This window comes from Symsagittifera roscoffensis, chromosome 1, assembly GCF_963678635.1.
Source record: "Symsagittifera roscoffensis chromosome 1, txSymRosc1.1, whole genome shotgun sequence".
Classification (NCBI taxonomy): domain Eukaryota; kingdom Metazoa; phylum Xenacoelomorpha; order Acoela; family Convolutidae; genus Symsagittifera; species Symsagittifera roscoffensis.
This window is the reverse complement of record NC_087062.1, coordinates 74,081,836-74,106,071: the sequence shown is the minus strand read 5'-3', so window position 1 is coordinate 74,106,071 and position 24,236 is coordinate 74,081,836. Positions and strand designations below refer to the sequence as shown.

At 34.9% G+C, this 24,236-nt stretch overlaps 2 protein-coding genes across 3 annotated transcripts in view; both read right to left on the bottom strand.

Moving 5' to 3' along the window:
* Positions 1–24,236, bottom strand: part of LOC134848760 (WD repeat-containing protein 48-like) — a 391,131-nt gene that overhangs the window by 140,021 nt on the left and 226,874 nt on the right. The window lies entirely within an intron of this gene.
* Positions 2,011–24,236, bottom strand: part of LOC134848737 (voltage-dependent calcium channel subunit alpha-2/delta-2-like) — a 24,158-nt gene continuing 1,932 nt past the window's right edge. The window contains exons 1-8 of one of the 2 annotated variants that reach the window (XM_063866251.1): positions 19,390–19,471; positions 18,087–18,348; positions 15,245–16,121; positions 7,675–7,903; positions 7,069–7,207; positions 6,386–6,742; positions 4,824–5,120; positions 2,011–4,149 (exon numbers count right to left, since the gene is read on the bottom strand). In XM_063866251.1, the coding sequence (XP_063722321.1) occupies positions 2,039–4,149; positions 4,824–5,120; positions 6,386–6,742; positions 7,069–7,207; positions 7,675–7,903; positions 15,245–15,624 (3,513 nt within the window). In that variant the 5' untranslated portion in view covers positions 15,625–16,121; positions 18,087–18,348; positions 19,390–19,471 and the 3' untranslated portion in view covers positions 2,011–2,038. Of the gene's footprint in view, positions 4,150–4,823; positions 5,121–6,385; positions 6,743–7,068; positions 7,208–7,674; positions 7,904–15,244; positions 16,122–18,086; positions 18,349–19,389; positions 19,472–24,236 lie in introns of those variants that run through there. The other variant, XM_063866259.1, reaches the window with a different exon arrangement.

Genomic DNA, 24,236 nt, shown 5'->3' with positions numbered 1-24,236 from the left:
AGGCCTTGATGATCAAATTTGAAATTTAATTAAGTAGAAAATGATTTAAGATCCAAGGATAAGCCTTGATGATCTGATTTTAAAATTAAGTGAATTTAAGTTTTAATAAAGATTTAAATTTGTGTAAAGAAAAGATTTAGTGTTTTGATGATATTAGTGAGTTTATGAATGCTGTTATGTTTAGGTGATGAAGCTGGAACAACAGGATGATTTGTGATTACTAACCATTTATTGTCATGCTACTAATTTTTATTTTTATTTTCCAATAAATATTTTTCAAACATGTTTTATATATTACTGCAGAATTTAAGAAAACGATCTGAGATCTTTTTATCAATCGTTATTGTATATTAATAATTTTGTTTAGCGCCTGAAATGATTTTGAAGGTTGACTTCAAGGTTTTATGTTTGCAAATGAAAATCTAAATTCATTGCGAGTAGTATTCTAAATACAAAAGTTTGTTCTGGCTTTTGCCGAACTATCATATAACTATATGGCAAGTTTCTACTTTGTCGTATGTCGTCTCTGGTTCGAGGTCTTCTTCCAATTCCGGGTAGTTCTGTTATGGTTCGGAATATTGGCTCTGATCTATTGAGTCGTAGAGACATTTCGATTAAATTATCGTCGTATAACATTTTGTAAATGTTTTGTCTAATTTCTAATCTATTTTGGTTAATTCTAAGCTATTAAGGTCTTGTTCGAGACTTATGGTCGCACCAGATGAGTTATGACCGATGGGTATAACTCATAGAGTAATTTCGGATAGGGTACACCGTCTGCTCGTCACGCTATCTTATTTTCGGCCGGATAGATTCGTGCAACTTCTTAGTCTAATACCGATCCTAATCTTACTCTTATACTATCTAGTCTCAGGTTGTTTAACTAGTCTCTGCTAGGCTCAATAGATCTAGGGTATACTGGTTTATTGCGGCTGCTGAAGTACTCGGGAGAGTCCAACTAATTTCTAAGTTAAATTCAAATCTCTCTGGTGCTGAAATTACAAGTAATTTCAGCACTTACAAATAAGTGTATTGTTAGTTAGATGGATCATGATTGGTTAATATTAAATACTTTACATTGGTAAAATATCTAAATTATCCAATCATAAAATGTAGTTTAGATCAGGTTCCACTAGCTGAGATTCCTAGTTTTCCAAAGAATACTTTTAGGTCCAAAGTTTCAAAGTGCTTGTCCTGTTTACTGGGAGCTTTTGGCACTAAAAACACGGTCGCCCTCTAATTAAATGATCAAACGGCGCTTGTCTAATTTTTAAGGCCTTTTTTTAGGCAAATTTTTGAAAAAACAGGTAAAACTGCCGTTTTTGGGCACTTTATGGAAAATGTCGACAAACAAATTGCGTTTTTTTTGGCGCGCGCTTCCCCTCAAAGTTAGTATATATTGGGTTGGCAGGGGTCGAATCCCTGAGAAGGGGGCGTCCGCCCGCCGCCGCCCCCTTAAATCCGCCCCTGCCTGTGACTGTAGCTTGAAAAACACTGGCTTTTAAGTTTTTCTTATTTTTTTAACTGAGTCGTAGCCTTTCAGTTGTGTAATTTAAGCTAGCGTCCAAGTCTTATTTTAGAGGTAAAGTGGCCATGTCTTAAATAATTTGTTAGTCGCTTAAGTTTGTGTTTGCCGCTATAACAACCAGTTTCTGATCAACTGGCTAAAGTTTGTGTTTAACGCAGTTCTACGAGTTCTAACTTTGCTTTTAACTCAAAGAAAAGTAAACTATTGCAGCAAATTTAGGGCGGATTTGCCTTCATCATAGGTTCTCTCCTTTGGTACCATTTTACCAGCATTTCCTGTAGTATTTATTGGACAACTAGGTTTTTTGTGTTTAGGGTAATTTTGGAAAAACATTTTGATCGACATGTTTAAAGCGTGACAAAATTTCCCAAAATCCGCCTGCTCCCCTCGAGAAAACCCGCCTCTGAGATTGTGTTCTCACAATTCTTGCGAACAGAATACTAGGGATATAAAACTAATGATAGTGTAAAATTCATTTTTTTTGCATAGTAAATTCACGATGAAAATGTTTCAACCAATGAAAACAAGGAACGATGCGAAACTAAATTTAAGGAAAAGTATTGAAAATATGTTGATTGAAGCATGGACGGCTGACGAGCAGTATGGACTGTCACGTGATCCCGTGGGCTCTAAATCATGGATAGCTGAGGGACATTTTTGGTCGGAAAAAGACTGCTCGTCTTTCTCACGACACAAATCTCTTTCCTTCTTCCAGTAATTCTTCGGTTTTGGCTGTTTCGCAGCGCAGAAATCCTGACCGACCGCTACAGAAATAAGAATCAAGTTCGTGCCATCAAGTCTTTCGAGGTTGAAATAATCATCTTCATTTGCACAAATTGAGCACCCGCCATTCTCATTCGGAATTTTGGAGTAAATTAAATTCCATTTCGAGTTTCCAAATAGACTTTTGACCTTTTCGGTATATAGGTATTTGTCGAAAGCTATTGTACAAAGCGACTGCTGTTGCTCGGTTTTGAAATTGAACAAAACATCCTTGGAATCGACAAATTTTGAAGAATCGATAACTGTAAAAAATTCAACTAAAATTGACTGACATGATGACCATAAAAGGACATTAATTGCAAACATGATTGATGAAAGTAATTTTAAGGCACTGCTGATAATGAAATAAAATATATTAGAGGGAGAACGAGTCGAAAAACTTTTTTTGGGTTTCTGGGGCGCCTCTTGTGGGCAAAAACAGAAGGCGTCTTCGTAAACATAATGTTGATAAATTTCATATTTCACCAGTGCGTTCATAAGGCATAAGTTGTACATAGACAGGTGATCTCCAATGTGTATATGCTGCGTTTGTTCACGCTCGTTCTTTCTTTTGAAACCAATGACTGATGCGCCTTCGTCTAAGGCGTAACACACTTTTTCTTTGCCACATTCTTCGTCGAATCCATTGAAAATTTGGTTCAGCAGCTTTTGGTGTTCCAAAACTTGGCCGTAAAGACCAAAAGGAGGTAAGTCCCAACTCTGCAGCAGCCGGGTTACAGCCAGGGCGCCATGTTTGTATTCAAACTCACGGCTGCTAATACCCGCGCATTTCACCCCGGCCACTGTGTGTCCGGGCTCGTCATCTGTTGAAAACATGATTAAATTTTTGTCCCCGAAAAAATCGCTCATAAGTAGATTTCGTTTATACAGCGAAGACTCTTTAGGATCAGCAACATGAGCCCACCAATCCGATTGCGCTAATTGGGAGTTCAAAGTGGCCGAGGCACCTCCGAATGTGACGACGAAGTCGGTGTATTCCGACTGCCGAGGCGAAGAAAGATATCTCTCAACTATGAAGAGCGAAGCGAGAAGATTTTGAAGAAGTTGCGAGTCGTCGTGCTGGTCGTGAGCGAAATCGCAGGTAGATGCATCAATGCCCACGTACATGAGGTCTTGGATCTCGGTTAGAATTTGAGTTGGGTCAGTGGCCTTTGACAAGTTCAGCTTCGGTGGGCAATAAGGCCACGGAGATATGTATACGTGAAAACAACCCGGCTCACCTGTTTTGTTTCCACAGCGAAGGTCTTTAGACTCGATTGCGCGAGCTAACAAACTTGTCACACTTGGGTTTATAAAAAAAGAATCTTTCAGCGCATCCATTTGTAAAATTGGTTCGGAAAAATGAGCTATTCCTATATAAAGCATTTCGTGAAATCGACTCTCCCTGTAGCGAAAAACCTCGAAAACAGCTTTTCTTTTGTAAACATAGAGATCAATGTTCGTGTATAGGTCAGCAACCACTTTGCTGACTTCACTTTCTCCATTCAAAAGTCTTTGGTAAAACACTTTAGACAAAGTTTGGTTCACAAAATTGAAGGCACTGCTAAACTTAACTTTGAGCTGATGATGTTCGAAATTGTAGGTGACAAAAAACTTGAGCACGGGATGAAGTTGCAAATTTCCGCGTGAATTCATTACAAATGCCACAGAAAGAGGACCCAATCGTTCGACGAACAAGTACTGGTCCAAATCTCGAAGAGCGATGTCGACGCCAGTGACGCCGAGCAGCTTGTTTTGGGCATTGGGCTGGGGGCCTGGGTACTGTACTTGTTGTGTTATATCGGCGTCTGACGCATTTATGACTGGGCATGTTAATGACCACACCAGTCCGAGATGCCCTAAAGTTACCCACTCTTTTTCTTGCGCGATGAGAGTTCACTTATTGTGTAGGTTGAACTTTGATTAATATAATAATAAATTGTTTCCAGTATAGGTTCACCTTTATCAATATAATTTATATAAATGACCACTTGAAATAACCCAATCTGGGAGATCGTCATTAGAAAAATTCTGCCTGTTTTCAGACGTCTCTGAGCGCAAAAAGAACAGATTTTGATTAGGATGGTGGTGTAATACTACCGTTTTTTTTCTATTGCAATTGCTACACCGGTTTAATTGCTACACCGCACGAAGTAGGAGAATCAAGTCGCTGCCAACTTACGCAAAGTGGTGCTATAAGTTATTTTTGAGGTAGAAATTTTTGTCAAAACCTTTGATATACAAAACTGCATTACTGTGACACATTACGCATTTATGCCATCGATTGAAAAAATAATCATAAACCGACAAACTGGGCAGTGCAGTTGCCAAAATCAGTTTCAGTTACAGCAAAACAAAAATTTGCACGCGACTGTGGTCGGAACATTCTGGGCTATTGGAAAAGCCACCGGCTATTCCTGCTAACGGCTATTCCGGCTATTCCTGTTGACGAGAATAGACGGTTGCTTTACAGTTAGTAGAGAATGCGCCTATTACAGTCGCGTGCGAAACTTTGTAAACTGTATACTTATACCTGTGGTCCACCTCTGGACAACAGCTTCGGATAGTCTGTACACTTTGTAGTAATCTATCGCATTGGGGGTGGACATGACTCTAATGTACTGCACGGCACTGGAGTGCACAGCTTCCATAGAAGGCACGGCGTGAAATAGCCCCTTAGTGTGACACGCAACCCACTTCATGTAGTAGTCCTGGTAGGATGCCGCACCCTCCACGTAAGTGAACACCCGCACGTCTTTGTTCACGGCATCGCCCAGGTTAGAAAACATGATTTGAGTGTCGCCTTCTCCTCCGTCACTGATTACCATCACTAAATAGTTTCGCGAAAATATAGCTCTATTTTTAGCGCATATTCCTTTCCACGCCCCCACAGCAAAAATATACCCCCATTCAAAAAAAAGTAACAAAAGCAATTCAGCTCAAAATACCAAAATCAGAGTTAGGTGATCATTTTATAATAGGTTGTCACCATACTGGGAGACTGCAGGTGTACTTGGTTCCTTAATTCAGTATCCAAATAGACTTACAATAGTCTGTTTAAAGAAGAAATTATGGTAGCTCAAAATACCAAGAAAAACTTTTAAAATACGAAATATTTAGTTTATGGTGCGTCTGTAATGTTGGGAGAGGACTCCAATAGTATTTTGTTCTTTTCCAGTATGGAATCCCAGGCCTTGCAACAAAAATTTACAGGCCCACCAAAGCATCTCGGTTCTCGTGTAGGTATTAAATTGCTGTTTATCTAGATCATTAACACTAGGAAGGAAAAGAAATAGGCGTCCCAAAACTGAAAATTGGTCACAGCTTTTTTCCTCTCTGTATTCGGGAGGACTTTGATTTGGGGCAAATTTTCTCTGGAAAATTAGAACTACAAAAAACGCCAACTGGAGTCAAGTGAAGTAACATATGCAGGAATCATACTCTCACCGCTTAAAAGCCTCCTTTGGATACTGTTTTATAAAACAATTTTTTGACGGCCGACCCTGAAAACTGTCTAAAGGAGAATTTGGAGACAACATACACTAAATTAAGTGGATATCGCAAGCCTAAAAACCCTATTTTTCGGTCAAATTGTACTAAAAAGTGGTCGAAAAGGCTTTTTTGCGTTTTTTTCCAAACAACTGTTTTATAAAGCTTTGAGAGAGCTCAGAAATGAATTTCGACAGCATAGGAAAAAAATCGACGAAAGGTCCGAATTTTTTTTCGAAAAACTGCCCCTTAACAGTTCCTCCGCACTGGTTCTGGTACAACTAAAACAAATGGTTGATAAATCCACCAAAAATCCACAATAATTATATTAGACAGCGAAGGGTTTTGGATTCAGCTTACATCTGGCATATAGTTCAATTGGTGATTTTACGCCCCAACGTGTCAGAAACGGCTTTGATCTGTGGCACGCGCTAGTTCTTTTCTCCACTCGAGGCAACCGGCAGAATAATTGTTCGCTTGCATTAAGATTACAAAAGTTGATTAGTAAAGGCGGGACTTGAACTTATTCTTCAACAGACTGGTTCAAAACCTAGATTGGTAAAAATTAAGCACGAATTACCTCTTGACCTCTTCGTGAACACTTACGAATATCACTGCAAGTGTATCCCGCGTCTTTCCGCTTCCCTCGCTCTCGCCCGAATGCCTCATATGCAGTCCTGAACATTCCCTCAAAATTAGCAATATTCCTTGTATCAAATGGAATCCAAACCAGTTCCTTCAGACGCTCTTGGTTTCTAGGAGTCGCCTGGATGAACTTCATAGGCTTGTTCCCATTGGTCGGTTTTTGCGTCACATCATCGGTTGCGTCATCCGCGTCTGAAGCAGTTGTTGTGTCATCTGTTACGTCATCGACATCGTCAACTTCTCCATTGCAAGTTATCATGGGGTGAACTTTGTCATTGAAAAACACTATGCTCACAAAGTCTTGGTCCGTTAGAGTATCTAAGCCAAAAAAAACATGAAAATTGATATAAAAGTTAATTAAATCATGCAGCACGTTAAAATTTATACATCTTGGTACCCACCACTAGTTTTTTATTCATTTTAAAAAAAAAAGACACGATCTGATAGATGTGTGTTCTTATTTAGTTAACATGTATGTTTCTAAAAATCAGAAAAACGTTTAAAAATGTAAATGCTATTGGACGAAGTTTTTGATCATTAATTTTTCAGCGATTGAACAACTTTTTTCCGCGGATTCCGTTTTTTATACTGGACTTAAATAAAACCAGGGCACAAAATATATTCATTTTCCACAATTACCGTACCCAGAAGAATGATTGCCGTTTGTCTAATGAGCTTGTAAACTGAGCCAGTTACGCTTCCACTGCTGTCTAATGCAATGATGACAGTCTTGGAACTGGTGGCGGTGTTGATGTACCAGTCCTGCAGGCGAGAGTCGTATACCTGTAACCAAACCAGTTACTCGACAATCATCTAGCGAAACTGTTAACATCATTGATCCTGGCGGGAGAAGGGTAATATACGAGATGCGGCAAGAGCACAAATTACTAATCAAGTCAATGGTGACTGACTTCAAACCTAGATCTCTTAATGCTAGTTAGATTCTTTAGTAGTTAATAGCAAGTTCTTGACAATAACGGTGATCTTGAACATCTTCATCGATCAAAAAAAGCACTTTTAAATTAAATAAAAAAATTGTTGCGGTTCTTAGTTCTAATAAAAAAAAATGTTTGCTAACTCCACGTGAGCATTTGGATGTTAATTGATTTTGGATTCGTTAACTGAAAATAAGAGTGTTGGCAACAATTTTACATTAACTGTATTTGTAGTATCTTCACCATTAGAACACCACTTTGGTCAATCTTGGTTCCAAAGTTAATAATTCTGCCAGTTTGCTGGTTGTTGCTCACCTTACTCATCAAAAAGGGACTCATCGGGTAGAGTCGGAAGAGCCCACTGGCCATGGCGAAATACTGCCAGGTTGGCTGGAACTTTTCATGGTCGCTGAGGAGGGGGGTTTTGAAGATGAAATCGATTTCCTGGGTCCAGTGAAGGTCTCTCCGGATGTCGCGGGATCCATAGTAGATGTCTGTCGGTATGTGGACTGAAGTGCCGTTCAAGCTTACCAGCCTGTCGTGTCTAAAATATGCCTGTCGTGTCTACCTGTCGTGTCTACGTTCTCGATATAATGGTAAAATTTATTCGAAGTAGATCAAGGCTATCGTTCAATTTTTCAATACTGTGTTTGTTAGACACTCTCTTCTTTTGCTCCAAGAGGCGGACTAGGGTAGAGGCTTATGGCATTTTTAGGCTCTTTTTGGAAAATTTTGACCAAAAAAATCACGTTTATTTTGGCGCGCGCTCCCCCCTAAGTTTAGTATATTTTGGGACCGAAGGCGCCTTAAGAAATATTTTTGGGTCCGTTAACCAAAAATGGATATCTTGAAATAGTACAAAGGGGAGACCCTAAATCCGCTCTTGCATGTAACTTTGACTGGCGGAACTCCATCTTTTCTTACGGTCGCTTACGGCCAACATGCTGAGAACCATTTCAAACCGAGTGTCAAAATTTAACTTAATTCATGGCTGAATATTAGTTCTCTCGCTTCTAAACAAAATATCCAAATAATTATACAAAAAAAAAACTTGAACTTTTTGCAGTGCCACTGAGGTTGTAAAATTCCTCTCTACAGCTACCCATTACTTTTTGTAGTACTGTGGCTTTAATCTGCAGCTTAAAATCAACTTTAAACTTCCAACAACTAAAAACTTCGGTCGAACAGATTTGTCAATTGAAATTAGTGGTCATGCAGTCCAAAAAAGTTCCAGGTGCTAGGTAATAAGTAAATCAAAAGGCTCCGACCACAATTAATTTTGAAATGAAAATCATCTTTAACTTTCAATTTTTTTCATTTTGTGCCCCTATTTTGTACAAGGAAATGAAAAGAGGAATTAAAGTCTTCTCAGATTTTCTGTTATATTTGATTTTAGTTGCTTTGGCAACATCTTTAACGACGATGAATTTTTTTTCAAAAACATGAAAAAAAAACTGTTTTTTTTTTGTCAATTTTATTTGTCAAAACTTCGTCAAAAAAAAGAACAATGAAGGAAGCTTTAAAAACTAGTTTTTCATTGATAAAAACTTTTTCAATTCAGTTAGGAGACTTCAAAAAAAAATTGAGTTTTATAAGCAAAATCAAACTTTCCTACCGGTTTTCAAATGCTAGTTAATAATCTCTATAGCTTCAGTGTACAATTATGAGATTCATTCGTCTAAAATATTCATGATTTCTACATTCTCAGAATGGCAAAAAACTAAAATTAGATTACAGCTGTTTTTCATTTTTGTTCCGACCATTTGAAAAATGGAGAAAAACTTTGAATTCGGGTGTGATTTAAGCTTTTTGTTTTCCTCGCAAAATTTGTTTTCCTGGCCCTTTCAGTCATGATTCGAACGAAACTTTAAAAAATAAATTGAGCGAGCAAGCTTCAAACAGCTTATTAAGTCGTGAAAAAAATTCCAGAAAATTCAAAAATAATCTGCACAAAATGAAAAAAAAAATTTATTTTTTTTAGTTTTAGTTTTTGTAGTCATTTTTGTACAATCATTTTTTTCCAATTTGTCTAATTTTTTTAACTATCAAATATGCCTAAATTATTGTTTTTAATTCAAATCTCTTTCTCCCACTACGCAGAAAAAACAGCACTGATTTGAAAAAAAAAATGTAGTTTTTTAAAGACTATTGTCGGAACATTCAGTGCTACTTGCACGGTAACAGGTTATCCTTGTTGTTTATTGTGCTTATCAGGCACACTTTTCAGGTCAAAATTTAAAGAGAATTTCATACAAGAAATAATTTTTGGTTCCGACAACTGAAAATGGTGAAGAACTTTGTACTTGGGTGTGTTTTAGTTATTTTTTTTTTGTCATTTTCCACGCAAAATCGGGAACTATCGGACTGGGTTGATGATATATTATATTCAAGTCCTTTCAATGAGGATTCGAACAACTTAAAAAATTCTTCAATTTCCCCAAGCGTCGAAAAAAAAACGTTTTCAATTTTTTTGTGAAGTTTCGAGAGAGTAAAGCGAGCGAGCATGTTTTTTTTAATCAAAACACTTGCCATGAATAATCAAAAAATAAATCGATGAAATGCTTTAGCATTTTAGAGCATTTTCAGCCCAAATTTGAGCGACATTAAAAATCGAGCACATCAAACGGATAATTTTTTGTCTGGCGTAAATTTCAGCATTTTCTGCTAGCTTACGGCCAACATGCTAAAAGTCATGATGTTCCTCACCTCTCACAAGCATCAAATTAGTCTTTGAACAAGGGTTTTCCTATGAATGAAACAACCGCTACGTGACGTGATTCTGACTCTGAAAAAACATTTGAAAAAAGTTTCTTAAAATTTGTATTTTTAAGACTTATTTACCGCTAGGCTGATATGAAGGCTAACTAGAAATTTTGAGTGTCTGATGCATCTATTTTCTTTTTAATGAAAAATAGTCAAAAGATTGAAATTTTTGAAAGTTGAACATCAGTCTTCTTGTTTATTAAACATGATCAAAAAATACATAAGCATCACCTTTTTGAATGTTTTGCAATATTCCGCTCTACAACTTTCAATTACCTTCCGTAATGCAATGACTTCAATGTACAGCTTGTGAAAACTAAAAAAAACTAACCGTCTAATTGACAATAAATTTTCAAGTTTTTCAAAAAAATAGTCGATTGCCAAGATTTGTCAAATGAAATCGCTGGTCATGCAGCCAAAAAAGTTACGGTCTCTAAGCAGGTAATTCAAAAAGTTTCGACCACAAAGGTTTTAAGAAAAAAATGATTTTTTTTTCAATTTTTGTCGTAATTGCTGCATGAAGTGGGGAGAGAATTTAAATTTTTCCTAGAGTTTTTTAACTGTTTTACATAATTACAATGGCTTTTGAAAAATTTATTATGAAAATCAATTTTTTGATATGTAAGGAAAAATTTATTCTTGCTGTTTGTCACACTTCTTTTTGAAAGTTTGAATTTTATTAGAGGAAACAACATTTGACGCTTTAGAAAAAGTTTTTCAAAAGTAAAAACTTTAAATGAGTGAAAACTTCAAATAAGTGAAATTTTAAATGTAAGCTGAACTGAAAATGATTTTTTTTCCAATTTTTCTCAAGAAAAGGTTATTTAAAAAGTTCTTACAGTTCCAATGTAAGGTTTTTAAAATAATTTTAACCGAAAAGCAGAATTTTTTCTAACGGATTTTCTCAATGATTTTCCTGTAATGTTTTAAGAAACTATTTAGCAAGAAAACGATCAATTTCGTTATGTTTTGTGGTTATCTGAAATTCGCATATCAAGGTTCGTTATTTACTTTACTTATGGATTTGAGTTTCCAAAAAATTTTTTTTGCCAAAACAATTCAAAGTAGCACCCTTCAAAAGTTTTTAATCAAATTTTTGCAAATTCCATTTTTTTACGTTTAACTAACACGTAATGGAATTTAAAAAACATCCAAATAATTCAAATCTAGGTCCCGAAGAACCCCCCACCCTAAACATTCTGTTTTTTTAGAAGTGTTCAGTGCAGCTGTCAAGTTGCTATTGTAGAAAACAGGTTTAACGGCGTTACTGAGCAGTTTTTGTAGGCTTATCAGAAAGTTTTTTGCATGCTCTTCTTCTAAAAAATTAGACTCTATTGGTACCTGAAGAGCCATTGAAAAATTTACGATGTTTAGTTAAAAATTTTTACAGAAATAGTCGCAAAAGGAGGAGTCTCCTGGAAACTTTATTCGGAGGTGTTTTTCAATTGTTTTAGAAGAAATTAAAAAACGAGCTTGATCGATCTAAAAAAAATCGAAGATAACTTCCTAAAACATTTTCAAACATATTTCAAAAACGCTGAATCACCGCCTCTCAAACTTTCTACAAACACGGCATTTTCTTGGATGAATTACTTTTTTGTACGAGAACCAAATCAATATTGTGAGCTCTGCTCGAATTTTTTCATATTTTTTGATTTTACTAAAAAAAGTCAAAAATTACATAATTGGCTGCCTTTTGTTGAATTCTGTGGGAAATTTAAGTTTATTCTGTTTTCTCTATTTTTGTCGAACCACTTTTATCTCATCAACATACCCCATTTTTAACTCTACTAAGAATACAGAGAAAAATTTGAGTAGTCCTCCTATTTAAGTCTAGGTAGATTATAAAAGCTAGTGAAAAATATTTTATTTACGGTTTCAAATGTATTGCAATTTTCATTATTTGAAGTAATTTTTCAGGTTATGTTAGTCGATCATTCAACTACCTCTGCACAGTTGTCAGCTATACTTGTTTTTGATATGAATTGAATTTGCCTTCTAAACCAGATTTAATTAATAACTAACCGCCTGATCAACAAATTGTTTTTTGTAAAAATATTTTTGTAAATGAATTCCCGTCAAGCAGATTTTTGCAATTTCAAATTCAAAAACAACTTATCATGCATTAATTATAAATCATAATTAATTTTTTGATAACTTCGGTCAAAATTTGGTTGAAGCAGAATAAGATTTTTCTACGATTAACTAACACGTAATGGAACCTAAAAAACATCCAAACAGTTCAAATCTAGGTCCCGAAGAACCCCCCACCCTAAACATTCTGTTTCTTTATGAAGTTTTTAGTGCAGCTGTTAAGTTGCGATTGTAAAAAAAACAGACTTACAGGCGTTACTGCGCAGTTTTTGTTAGCTTATCAGAAAGTTTTTTGCTTTGCTCTTCTTCTAAAAAATTAGACTCTATTGGTACCTGAAGAGCCATTGAAAAATTTACGATGTTTGGTAAAAAATTTTACAGAAATAGTCGCAAAAGGAGGAGTCTCCTGGAAACTTTACTCGGAGGTGTTTTTCAATTGTTTTAGAAGAAATCAAAAAATGAGTTTGATCGATCTAAAAAAAATCGACGAAAGTTTCCTTAAATTTTTTTAAACATATTTCAAAAATGCTGAAACACCGCTTCTCAGGTTTTCTACAAACACGACATTTTATCGGTTGAATTACTTTTTTGTACGAGAACTAAATCAATATGGTGAGCTCTGCTTGAATTTTTTTCATATTTTTTGATATTACTTAAAAAAAGTCAAAAATTACATAATTGGCTGCCATTCGTTGGTTTCTGTGGGAAATTTAAGTTTATTCTGTTATCTCTATTTTTGTTGAATCACTTTCATCTCATCAACAAACCCCATTTTTAACTCTACTAAGAATACAGAGAAAAATTTGAGTAGTCCTCCTATTTAAGTCTAGGTAGATTATAAAAGCTAGTGAAAAATATTTTATTTAAGGTTTGAAATGTTTTGCAATTTTCATTATTTGAAGTTTTTTTCTCATGTTATATTAGTGGATCATTCAACTCCCTTTGCACAGTTGTCAGCTATACTTGTTTTTGATATGAATTAAATTTGCCTCCTAAATCAAATTCAATTAATAACTAACCGCCTGATCAACAAATTGTTTTTTGTAGAATTATTTTTCTAAATGAATTCCCGTCAAGCAGATTTTTGCAATTTCAAATTCAAAAACAACTTATCATGCATTAATTAAAAATCATAAACTATTTTTTGATAACTTAGGTCAAAATTTGGTTGAAGCAGAATAAGATTTTTCTACGATTAACTAACACGTAATGGAACCTAAAAAACATCCAAACAATTCAAATCTAGGTCCCGAAGAACCCCCCACCCTAAACATTCTGTTTCTTTATGAAGTTTTTAGTGCAGCTGTCAAGTTGCGATTGTAAAAAAAACAGACTTACAGGCGTTACTGCGCAGTTTTTGTAAGCTTATCAGAAAGTTTTTTGCTTGCTCTTCTTCTAAAAAATTAGACTCTATTGGTACCTGAAGAGCCATTGAAAAATTTACGATGTTTGGTAAAAATTTTTTACAGAATTAGTCGCAAAAGGAGGAGTCTCCTGGAAACTTTACTCGGAGGTGTTTTTCAATTGTTTTAGAAGAAATCAAAAAACGAGTTTGATCGATCTAAAAAAATCGACGAAAGTTTCCTTAAATTTTTTTAAACATATTTCAAAAACGCTGGATCACCGCCTCTCAGGTTTTCTACAAACACGACATTTTATCGGTTTAATTACTTTTTTGTACGCGAACCAAATCAATATTGTGAGCTCTGCTTGAATTTATTTCATATTTTTTGATATTACTAAAAACAGTCAAAAATTACATAATTGGCTGCCTTTTGTTGGTTTCTGTGGGAAATTTAAGTTTATTCTGTTATCTCTATTTTCGTCAAATCACTTTCATCTCATCAACGAACCCCATTTTTAACTCTACTAAGAATACAGAGAAAAATTTGAGTAGTCCTCCTATTTACTTGTTTTTGATATGAATTAAATTTGCCTCCTAAATCAAATTTAATTAATAACTAACCGCCTGATCAACAAATTGTTTTTTGTAAAATTATTTTTCTAAATGAATTCCCGTCAAGCAGATTTTTGCAATTTCAAATTCAAAAACAACTTATCATGCATTAATTATAAATCATAAACTTTTTTTTGATAACTTAGGTCAAAATTTGGTTGAAGCAGAATAAGATTTGCTTATGTTTTTGTTGCTATGAGCAACATCAGGTCTTTATTAGGCTAAACTGTAGATTCTACTGTGGGTTTCATCCTAGCGCAAACATTTTCTGCCAGTGGTCCTGATGGGGTGTGGGGGGTTTGCTTGCGTCGGCGCGCCGATAAACAAAAGGACTTTTCTTAATCAGTTTATCTATCGCGATTGGCCAGTTCTCAGCACGAATCAGCCTGATGTTCGGGATCCTCCCTACTTAAGCCTCTTATAGTAATAGAGTAAAAATGGCTAATCATTTTTGGAATGAGACAAAATCTGCATAAGTAAATCAAAATAGGACCGTATCTGTTACATTTTTCGCCTCGCACAAAATCTGCAGTGGGATGGAACCTGTTTGCACCAGCGAGACTATCCTCCTCCGTTTTGGCACCTTCTATGAGGTAAGAAAAATTGTGAAAACCCTCAGACAGTTTTGAGCTTGACTATACCTGCAGAACGACAGGGTGTTATCGGTAGTTCTGAAATCGTTTCAGGGTTTCGACCCACTGACTACCCTTTGATATTATTTTCGAACTCCAATTTTAGCTGACCGAATCTAAGACGCTATCGGTGCCAACATATACTAGTTTTGAAAGAAGAGCGAGTTTTCGGTCACGCTTGATATTTTTTTAGTCAAAACGAGATTTTTCAGTCAAAACCTTTGGTCAGTCGGGACGTTTTTGGCACGTTTTTTTTTTAAAATGCCTTCGACCTAGAAATTTTTGTCTAAGTAGAATCTTTATAGTGTTTTGGGATAGCTCCTAAAATCAATGTGGCCGATGTATAAAAACTTATCTTTTTTGAAATTCCTTCCTCGACAAAATCCTAAGTCCACCCCTGAAACCAGTAATGAAAATAAATAGTTTCCTATTTACTGACTTTTTGCTGAAGGCCAAACTGATATTGAAATCCATCAAATTCTTTGCCGGGAAAAAATCCGTATTGGTTTGCTCCGGGGTTTCCTCTGCATATCTTGCTTCCAATTCTAGGTATTCACAGTTCTGCTTCAGTTTCTGGAAGTGCTTCTCTAGAATAGCCCCAACTCTGATCGCCGAGTCACGAGCAATGTGTGGTGCCTCGTAGTCAAGGTCGACCTTGAACTGGGACAGAATAGATGCCTCGCTGATCAGGTACGATACTCTTTCTCGGAAATCAGACAGCGCCGGCAAATCGTCAATTTTTTTCATCTCAGAAGCTTGCAAGATAACTACGAAAACCACAAGATTTAAACACGCGTCCATAAGGCGTAAAAGCGACATAATTTTTTGTAACTGTTAAGATCTCTTCATTCACACTTCAGAAATACAAATCTGATATAAGTCTGAGATCAAACTTGAGTTATAAAATGAAGTTGGACCTTGTTCATCGCATATGATACAAAAAATATTGGATAATAAAACTGTCAATTTCTGCAAGTATGAGTTGTAATTTCAAGCACACTTGAATAATGAAACGCGGAAACTTTTATATATATTTTTAATCTTCTGAGGGAAAGAATATTTTAGTTTTTATGTCCAAAGTTGGCATTTGGAAGACAAAACAATAAATAAAATACCAAAATGATGCTTTTATTCTAATGAAGTAACCAAAAGGACAGCAACTAAGGGAAATAAGGCTGAAAAAGGGACAGGTATAAATTGGCCATAAAATGTTGAATGATTGACATTATTTTGACCAAGAAGACCTCTTTTTGAATTTTGATGGAAACTGAAGATAAATTGTGAGGACTGTTCTCTGAAAGCTTTTCTCGCGCAAGCTAAAACAAGACTGCTCTTATCATTGCAAAACTCTTATAAATTTTGCGACTGTGCTTTAACGACCTGATGAAAAAAAAACGATAAAATGTTCGGCAAAAAATTCTTTTTTTTGACTCCGTCTTACACGCTATGTAAAGTACGAATTTTGCATCTGGTAACATATAAACAAAACCGTATCAAAACGGTAATGCCCGCTTCATTTAAATTTGGACAGGTTTAATTAACCGCCTTCGCTTAGAAAGAACAAAATATATCGCGCGTTAATTTTCCCAATTTGAATCATAGGGGTTAAAATAGTCCCAATTTGAATTATAATGGCTAGAATAGTCCCAATTTTAGTCCGCTATAACTTTAGAACACCTGGTCGCAGTGTTTTTATTTTGATTTGAGCTTTTTGTCTTGGACAACACTTTTTTCTGATGGTAAAAAAAATTCCGTTAAAAATGGCTAGATAAAAATTTGTGTATAGAAAAAAAACATTCGAGCAAAAAGATTCGTAATTTTTATTGAAAGTCGCAAACGTAGCCGATAACAAGCCCACCGCCAGGTCAGATGGAGATCGATTTTTTTTTGCATTTTCTTAATTTATTTTTGATTTTTAGCAAAATGCGTTCAGAGGAATAAATAGGAACTTGTTAGGGTTTTAACCAGCGGCGGATCTAGAATTTTCTAAAGAAGGGGGGGGGGGGGGTTGAAAAATTTGTCGACCTTTTTCAAAATGATTTTTTGGGCACTCCCATAATAGTATAAAAACACTATTTTGACAAAAGCTTTTGTGCCGAAAAAACATGTCAAAAAGGCGCGCGCTCCCCTTCAAAATTAGAATATATTGGCGCCAAAGGAGCCTTTGGAAAAATTTTAGGGTTGGTCGGCCGAAAATGAGTATCATAAGATAACACAAACCTCACTAAACAAGAAGGTGGACCCTTTGGTTGGTGAGGAGGTCGAAACCCTGAGAAAGAAATGTCTGACCCCCGCCCTTCCCCCTTTTAAATCCGCCCCTGGTTTCAACGAATCTATTTGGCTGAAAGTTTTCTATCATCTGGTCCTTCCTTCTATCATCAAGAAATCATCCACGATTAAATTGATTTTCCAAGCTCGCTTAAATTACTGTAAAACCCTATTATGCTCTTTAAAAATGTGCAGCAATTAGTAGGAAAAATTTTGAAAAAAATGATCTTCAAGTTAAAATTTAGCATATATTGGAGGACAAGAGGAGGGCCCCTAGTTTGGTCAGTGGTTTGAATCCTTGAGGGGGTTGGAAGTCTTAATACCCCTCTTTGGTAATACCCTGTCATCCGGTAAGATATCAACCAATTTGAACTTTAGATATATGTGTAAAACGCTAATTTACTTCTGTGCAAATGATTTATGTTAAGCCTTGATGGCTGATTAATTAGTGGCCTTGTGTCAACGGTTAAAAATATAGACATTTTGCTTTTGAGCAGAATGCGAACTTTCGCTAAAATTGAACGTTATGAAACGGTTTCTCTTTCAAGACTTCATTTCAAGTATGACCCAAGAGACATGGAGGCACGAGTCTATCTTATTATTCTAAGCGGAATTAATCTCATTTAAGCGAGATCTATAACTCGTAAACACACGTTACCACACCCCACCTCTCTGTGAATTGTTTTCAAATTTCCCCCGCTCTTACGAAGTCAGTTTAAAAAAATTTCAGGTTAAATACTAAATGGACTCATTTTTTTCATCTCACTCAATTTTATAGGAAATTTAGCAAAAAATGTTCGAAACATTTTTCAAACATCGCTGAGCGCTATTTCAAATTTATTAAATATTGTCGCCGCAGCATTTACAAGCATGTTAGAATTATTTGGTCAAGTAACAATCTTTGACTTTAAAGGGCGACGTTTGGGCGACGTTATCTGGTGTCGGAGCGTTATGAGGGTTTCAATAAATGAGAAGATACTTATTGATTAATTATAAGCAAAGACTACACTAACCTCTTTACTATGAAGGCTTCCCAAAGAGAGTGAAAAAGGACTAGAAATGCGCCTATACAAGCTTTAATTTGGTTCTACTTTTCTCAAAATTTTTCTAACCGTCTCAAACACATCAAAACTGAGAAAAGCTGATTGTGGGTTTAAGATTTCTGCATGAGAAGAATTAAAAAAAGAAGTAAATTATGGTATGGTCAAAATAAGCAGATGATCTGGTAATTTTCAATTCTGAGGCGATAAAAAAACGTTTAGCAATCAATTAGACCTGCAATAGGAAACGAAAAAAGATCCCAAACATGGAAATAAAATCAATATGAATAATGCATCGATGACGCACATTGCAAAAAACTGTGAGCGGTAGTTTTCAAAAAAAACGTTGAGCAAAGAATAGGTTCATCAATAATAGAGCAGAAAGCTACCTCAAAATGTTTCTTCTGGTCTTTTTAAAGCAGTCTTTTTTTTAATAAAATTTAACATTCTCCTCAAAAACATATAAATTTGATGCGAGAAACTGAAATTTCAATGTTATAAACACAGTTATTTTTGTCTACTTTCTCAAAAAATTATACAAAATGCAAAAAGCTAAGCGTTTTTGGCATACCCGATTTAGGCTTTTAGTTTTCAAGCACGTGATACTTATCATAACAAGTATAGAAGTAAAATTTTTTGGGTCCATCCCTTTTTGATGTGGTTTTTTCAGATCTAATACTTCTGAGCTTTTGAAACTCGAAAGATCAGTTGTTGTGAACAAAAACGTGATTGAAGCTTTCCAACGGCTTTTCGTCTGTATTTTTTTCTTTAGCTCTTTGAGCATTTTCTCCAAATCGCTTAAGCTAGCGCGTGAGCTTTTCTCCAAATGGTACGTTGCATTATACACATTACAAGTTCAATTAATTTGTGCACTTTGCATTTGCTTTAAAAAATCAGCATGATTAAATTTTATCTTATTTAAAATTTTTACAAGCGGAGATGAAAAACGGTTCCAAAATATATTTTTTTAATTATTCAATTTTTGAGCTCGATCAAATTAAAGCTATAAACTCCTCCAATGAAATTGTCAAGTTTCAGTGGTGCATTTTTTAGGAAAATTGGCAGTATTGATTACTCTTTTAATGGATGAAAATCGTGGCTTTTTTCGGTGTGCGCCTCTCCCACAAAGTGGACGCCGTGAGAAACTCTAAAAAATGGAAAACATTTTTCGCTTAAAAAACAAATTGATGTGGTGCAAAACGGAAACTTTTGGATAGCATAAGCGTCTCATATGATCTGGAAAAAAAATCGTTTATTTGTAAAAAAAAAAAACTACCGCTATAAGTAAGATATTATAGACGATCAATTAGTTTTTAGTGACGGAACTGAAGCTAATAAATCACAACACAAAGATAAAGTTCGAATCTAATTTTAGTAGGAATCCGGTTCAATTTCCGGAATAAAAAGAGGTCAAAATATTAAAAAGATGATCGAACGTGGTAATGCAATTGTGTTAGAAATAGAAAAAAGTAAAAATTAGAAAAAGCTAAGAAAAATAGGCACCAGCATTCGTACGGTGCAAAAAACTATCAGAATTTTTTGATTACGAATTTCCAAATTATTAGTCTGATGTTCGACATCAAACTGAAGAAATTATTACTTCACAGTATTAAATGAGTTTGATAAACAATGCTATGCTCGTTTTTTTTTGAAATTTAAAGGTCCCTCAGAACATAACTTTGAACTAAACCGGGAAAATAATTGTGTCGCCTAGATCAGAAAAAAGTTTTGGTGCCAGCGGCCCGGAACACCAGCCAACTTCATATGACTTGATAAAAATAATACTTCATTAATAATTCGACCTTGATGCGTATGACTCTCAAATGACAATCAGAGAAATTTTGTTGGGTGTTGCAATAGAGAATAATCTCTTTATTGGTGGTAATATATTAAGGAACCCTTTTTTGGTCAACAACTCGAACTTTGTTCGAACATTATTTTACCGAAACCAAACATCTATTTCAACTGTGGTTAAGAAGAAAAAATATGATAGTCAGTTGACGATGGAAGCTACCTTCAATCATGTTTGACTGAATCTGAATTTGGATGATTTATTTGCTCACATCGCTAGTATTACATTTTTGCATAGCATAAGAATCCAAAGTTGAGCCTGTTTCCCATTTGTGGAGCTTCATACTTCATCATCAGAGTTGTTTTCTTTCAATAACTTTGTAAAAATATTGGTTTAACCGTAAAATATTTGCTGGCGTAAAGTGCGGGCCACAATTGACTCTAAGCGTCACTTTTCATGAACAGGCATCGACGAAACAGCTGAATATTGAGCCATGTTTTAATAATAATCACTGAGCAAAAAGTAATTTTCGAGAAAAATTTTTTCCGTGTAGAAGTACAATTTTTTGAAAAGATATAAGGGACGTTAATGACCGTTCTTTGTCTATCTCGGTTTTTGGGCACTCACTGCGACACTCGCCTTCTTTTTTCATTAAAGTTTTGCAAGAAAAAAGCTATAAACACATTTTAAAATGTTTCAGGCAAATATTTTGGATTTTATGTAGTCGTTTCAGCGTAACTCTTAATTTACCTTAAAAATGACCCATTTTTGGAATAAAAATTTGGTCCCATAATTCGCAAAATTAATCGCATTATTTTAATTATGGTAAAGTTCTAAGCAATTTTTGTTCTCCCGTTTTGTCTATTCTTTGAAAAAAAAACTTGAAAGTTTCCAGCAATGCTCGTTTCATCCGAATAATTTAAATATGGACTGCAGCTGCTATCATTTATGTAACTCATGGGCGGATTTAGGGGGGAACAATTTTTTGGTCAAATTGTTCCAAAAAATGCCTAAAAAAGCCTTTTTTTGCCTGTTTCTTCAAAATTTTGCCCGCGGCGCACAAAATTTGGCGGCACAGTGGCTTTTTTGTGCTATGGGAGAGCTCGGAAAATCAATTTGGTCGACCTAAAACAACTCGACAAAATTTCCAAAACTTTTTGAAAATCCACTCTCTCTCGAGAAAATCTTAGATGCGCCCCTGGTGTAACTGCAGTTTGACTTGACTCTGCTTGCTTGAATTGACTATAGCGATCTGTTGTTGTTCTTGAAGTTAGTATCAATTTTATTTTTCAAATTTTTGAGTAAATTTTTAACTAATTTTTGATGACAAAAAATGACGAATGACAAAGAGACGTATGGATAATTGATCGAATTAGGCAATAAACAAAAAATTGGTCCACAAATTGCTGGCACTTAAATTGAACGTAAAGAAGACTAACTACTGTAATGAAAAGAGACTCAATTTTCGGCCAATAATGTTTTTTCTAAACCGGTATTTTGCTTCTGATTTGTTTGCTTTACTGTCTCTCATAATTGTCTTTTAAACTCACTGCCTTGACAAACCCGTCTCATTGTCATTCACCAAAAAATCAAAAAATTTAAAAACAAGGTCAGTTTTGTTTTTGACTTATTCTTGATACGAAATTATTTTTTTAGCTTAATTTGTTTTTGCACTCTCGCAAATTATGTTATTTTCTTTAATTTACAAAAAAAAACAAGATTTTGGAAGAATTTCTAGCTTCGATCTGTTGTCAAGATGTACGTATTTGGCAAACTTGGTCCATTTTGATTAGTTAAAGTGCAATTTGTTGCGTTCATAGAGCATGCGTTGGCATTGAATCAAATCAATTTAAAAATTTCTATGCCAGCAATATGATCTTTTTTAAGGAAAAACGAGAAGTTGAAATACATTTTATTGTATTTTACACCGTGCGTGGGCGTTAAAAAGATAATATCATTCATTTTTCCATTTTTAAAAAAAATTTTTATCAATATTTCTTCAAAGCAAAATTTTTAAAAGGCAGCCGGAACGGAACATTCAGAGTTTTGCCATGTAATATTAGCAACTTTGTTGCAAATCTCTGAGAGTTTAAGTTGAGCCAATCAAACCATTTGGAAATAATACATCTCTATACTCGTCGTTGCAATAACGCGTAAGGAGCAAACAGTTCATTCTCAAACCTGTTTACCCGTTGAATTCAATACAGTTATTTGATAATTTTGATATCACCAAAACTGTAAAACTTCTAACGGAAATTTGCACATAGGGAAAAATTAAGAAATAAAAATTTTGAAATTTATAATAGTTTATAAAAACTGGTGTATTTCCTTCGCTAAAATTATTTCTAGAGCTTTGCCGTGATAAGAGCACTCTTTCAACCACGCCAATCTGTAAAATATAAAGTGGATAGTTTTGTGTCTGGCAATGCATTGTCAAAATAAATGGCTCCTCATTTCAATTTCGAATAATTTAGTTTGTTTTTTACGCTTTAAAAGTAGAAACCCTTTTCAATTTAATTTTCAGTAGTCAAAGAAGTCCCATCTTTAATCACCTTTAACTTTAGAACAAATATATGAAATTTTCTTGTTGAGTCCGAACTTTGAATAAAAATATTTTTCAGATAGTATAAAAAAGATGCGCCAAAAAATTTATTCAAAATTCAAAGTTTGTCTGCGGGAAAAGAAACAGCCCGAGCGAATTTATTCCGACTTTTTCTTTGAAAAGCCATTCTTTTCTTTCATGTGAGGTTTTTTTTATACAAGTGCAGATGGACAAGTGGAGATGCAAAAATAATCTTGAGTAAGTGGCTTCTGTAGAAGTAGTAACATAAAACTGATTTTTCCGTTCTTTTGCCTAATTTTTTTCAATTGTTTTGAAATTTTTTGTTCGGTAATTAGTGAAAACAGAAATCAAGCTTCAATTAAGTTTTCTGGTGGCACCTGAGATAATTTCCATCAACTAGAAAAACTACTCGCCAAATGCGAGTACTGAAAAACACTCATCAAAAATGGTCTGTGGCAAATAACAAACATACTTAGTTCAAGAAAATTGGATTAGAAAGTTGAAATTTGTGTTTCGGAGAAAAAAACTTGCGATGCTGTTTCCCCATTTTAAAACTAAAACTCAATTTTTAATTTTTGATCACCTTGGTGATGGAATTAATGAAACATCTGAAAGTTTCTTCTGTTTCAGTCTAGGTTGTCGCGATACTGAGAAAATTTTTTGAAACACATCCATTTCATGTATGATAGATCTTCAGAATCACAGTTGAAAAAACTCTGATACAGTCAGTAGCTGAATTAGAAAGAAGCAGATACCACTCCCCCACCTTTAGCCTAACCGCTCAGCAATTTTCTGCCCTGAATACCCGAAGGATTTCTTTTGGTTCTAATTTTAGACAACAAGTTTTGATGAACAGCCCAAAAAGTTTTACTTTTTGTAAAGGTGCGTAAGGCGCCAAAAATACAATTTAGAGGAAAGCGCGCGACTGGAAAAAAAAATTTTTTTGGTCGAAATCTTCCAAAAAGTTCCTAAAAACTTCTTTTTGCTTTTTTGTTTCAAAAAATTGACGGAGTGCAAAAAGTTAGGTATATTTAGAGTCTTTATACTGATCTAGGAGAACTCAGATACTCAATTCGGTTAATGAAAAAAAAATTCCTCTGTTTTTTGTTTGAAGTGCACAAAACTTAGGGTGATGGAATTAATGAAACATCTGAAAGTTTCTTCTGTTTCAGTCTAGGTTGTCGCGATACTGAGAAAATTTTTTGAAACACATCCATTTCATGTATGATAGATCTTCAGAATCACAGTTGAAAAAACTCTGATACAGTCAGTAGCTGAATTAGAAAGAAGCAGATACCACTCCCCCACCTTTAGCCTAACCGCTCAGCAATTTTCTGCCCTGAATACCCGAAGGATTTCTTTTGGTTCTAATTTTAGACAACAAGTTTTGATGAACAGCCCAAAAAGTTTTACTTTTTGTAAAGGTGCGTAAGGCGCCAAAAATACAATTTAGAGGAAAGCGCGCGACTGGAAAAAAAAATTTTTTTGGTCGAAATCTTCCAAAAAGTTCCTAAAAACTTCTTTTTGCTTTTTTGTTTCAAAAAATTGACGGAGTGCAAAAAGTTAGGTATATTTAGAGTCTTTATACTGATCTAGGAGAACTCAGATACTCGATTCGGTTAATGAAAAAAAAATTCCTCTGTTTTTTGTTTGAAGTGCACAAAACTTAGGGTGATGGAATTAATGAAACATCTGAAAGTTTCTTCTGTTTCAGTCTAGGTTGTCGCGATACTGAGAAAATTTTTTGAAACACATCCATTTCATGTAT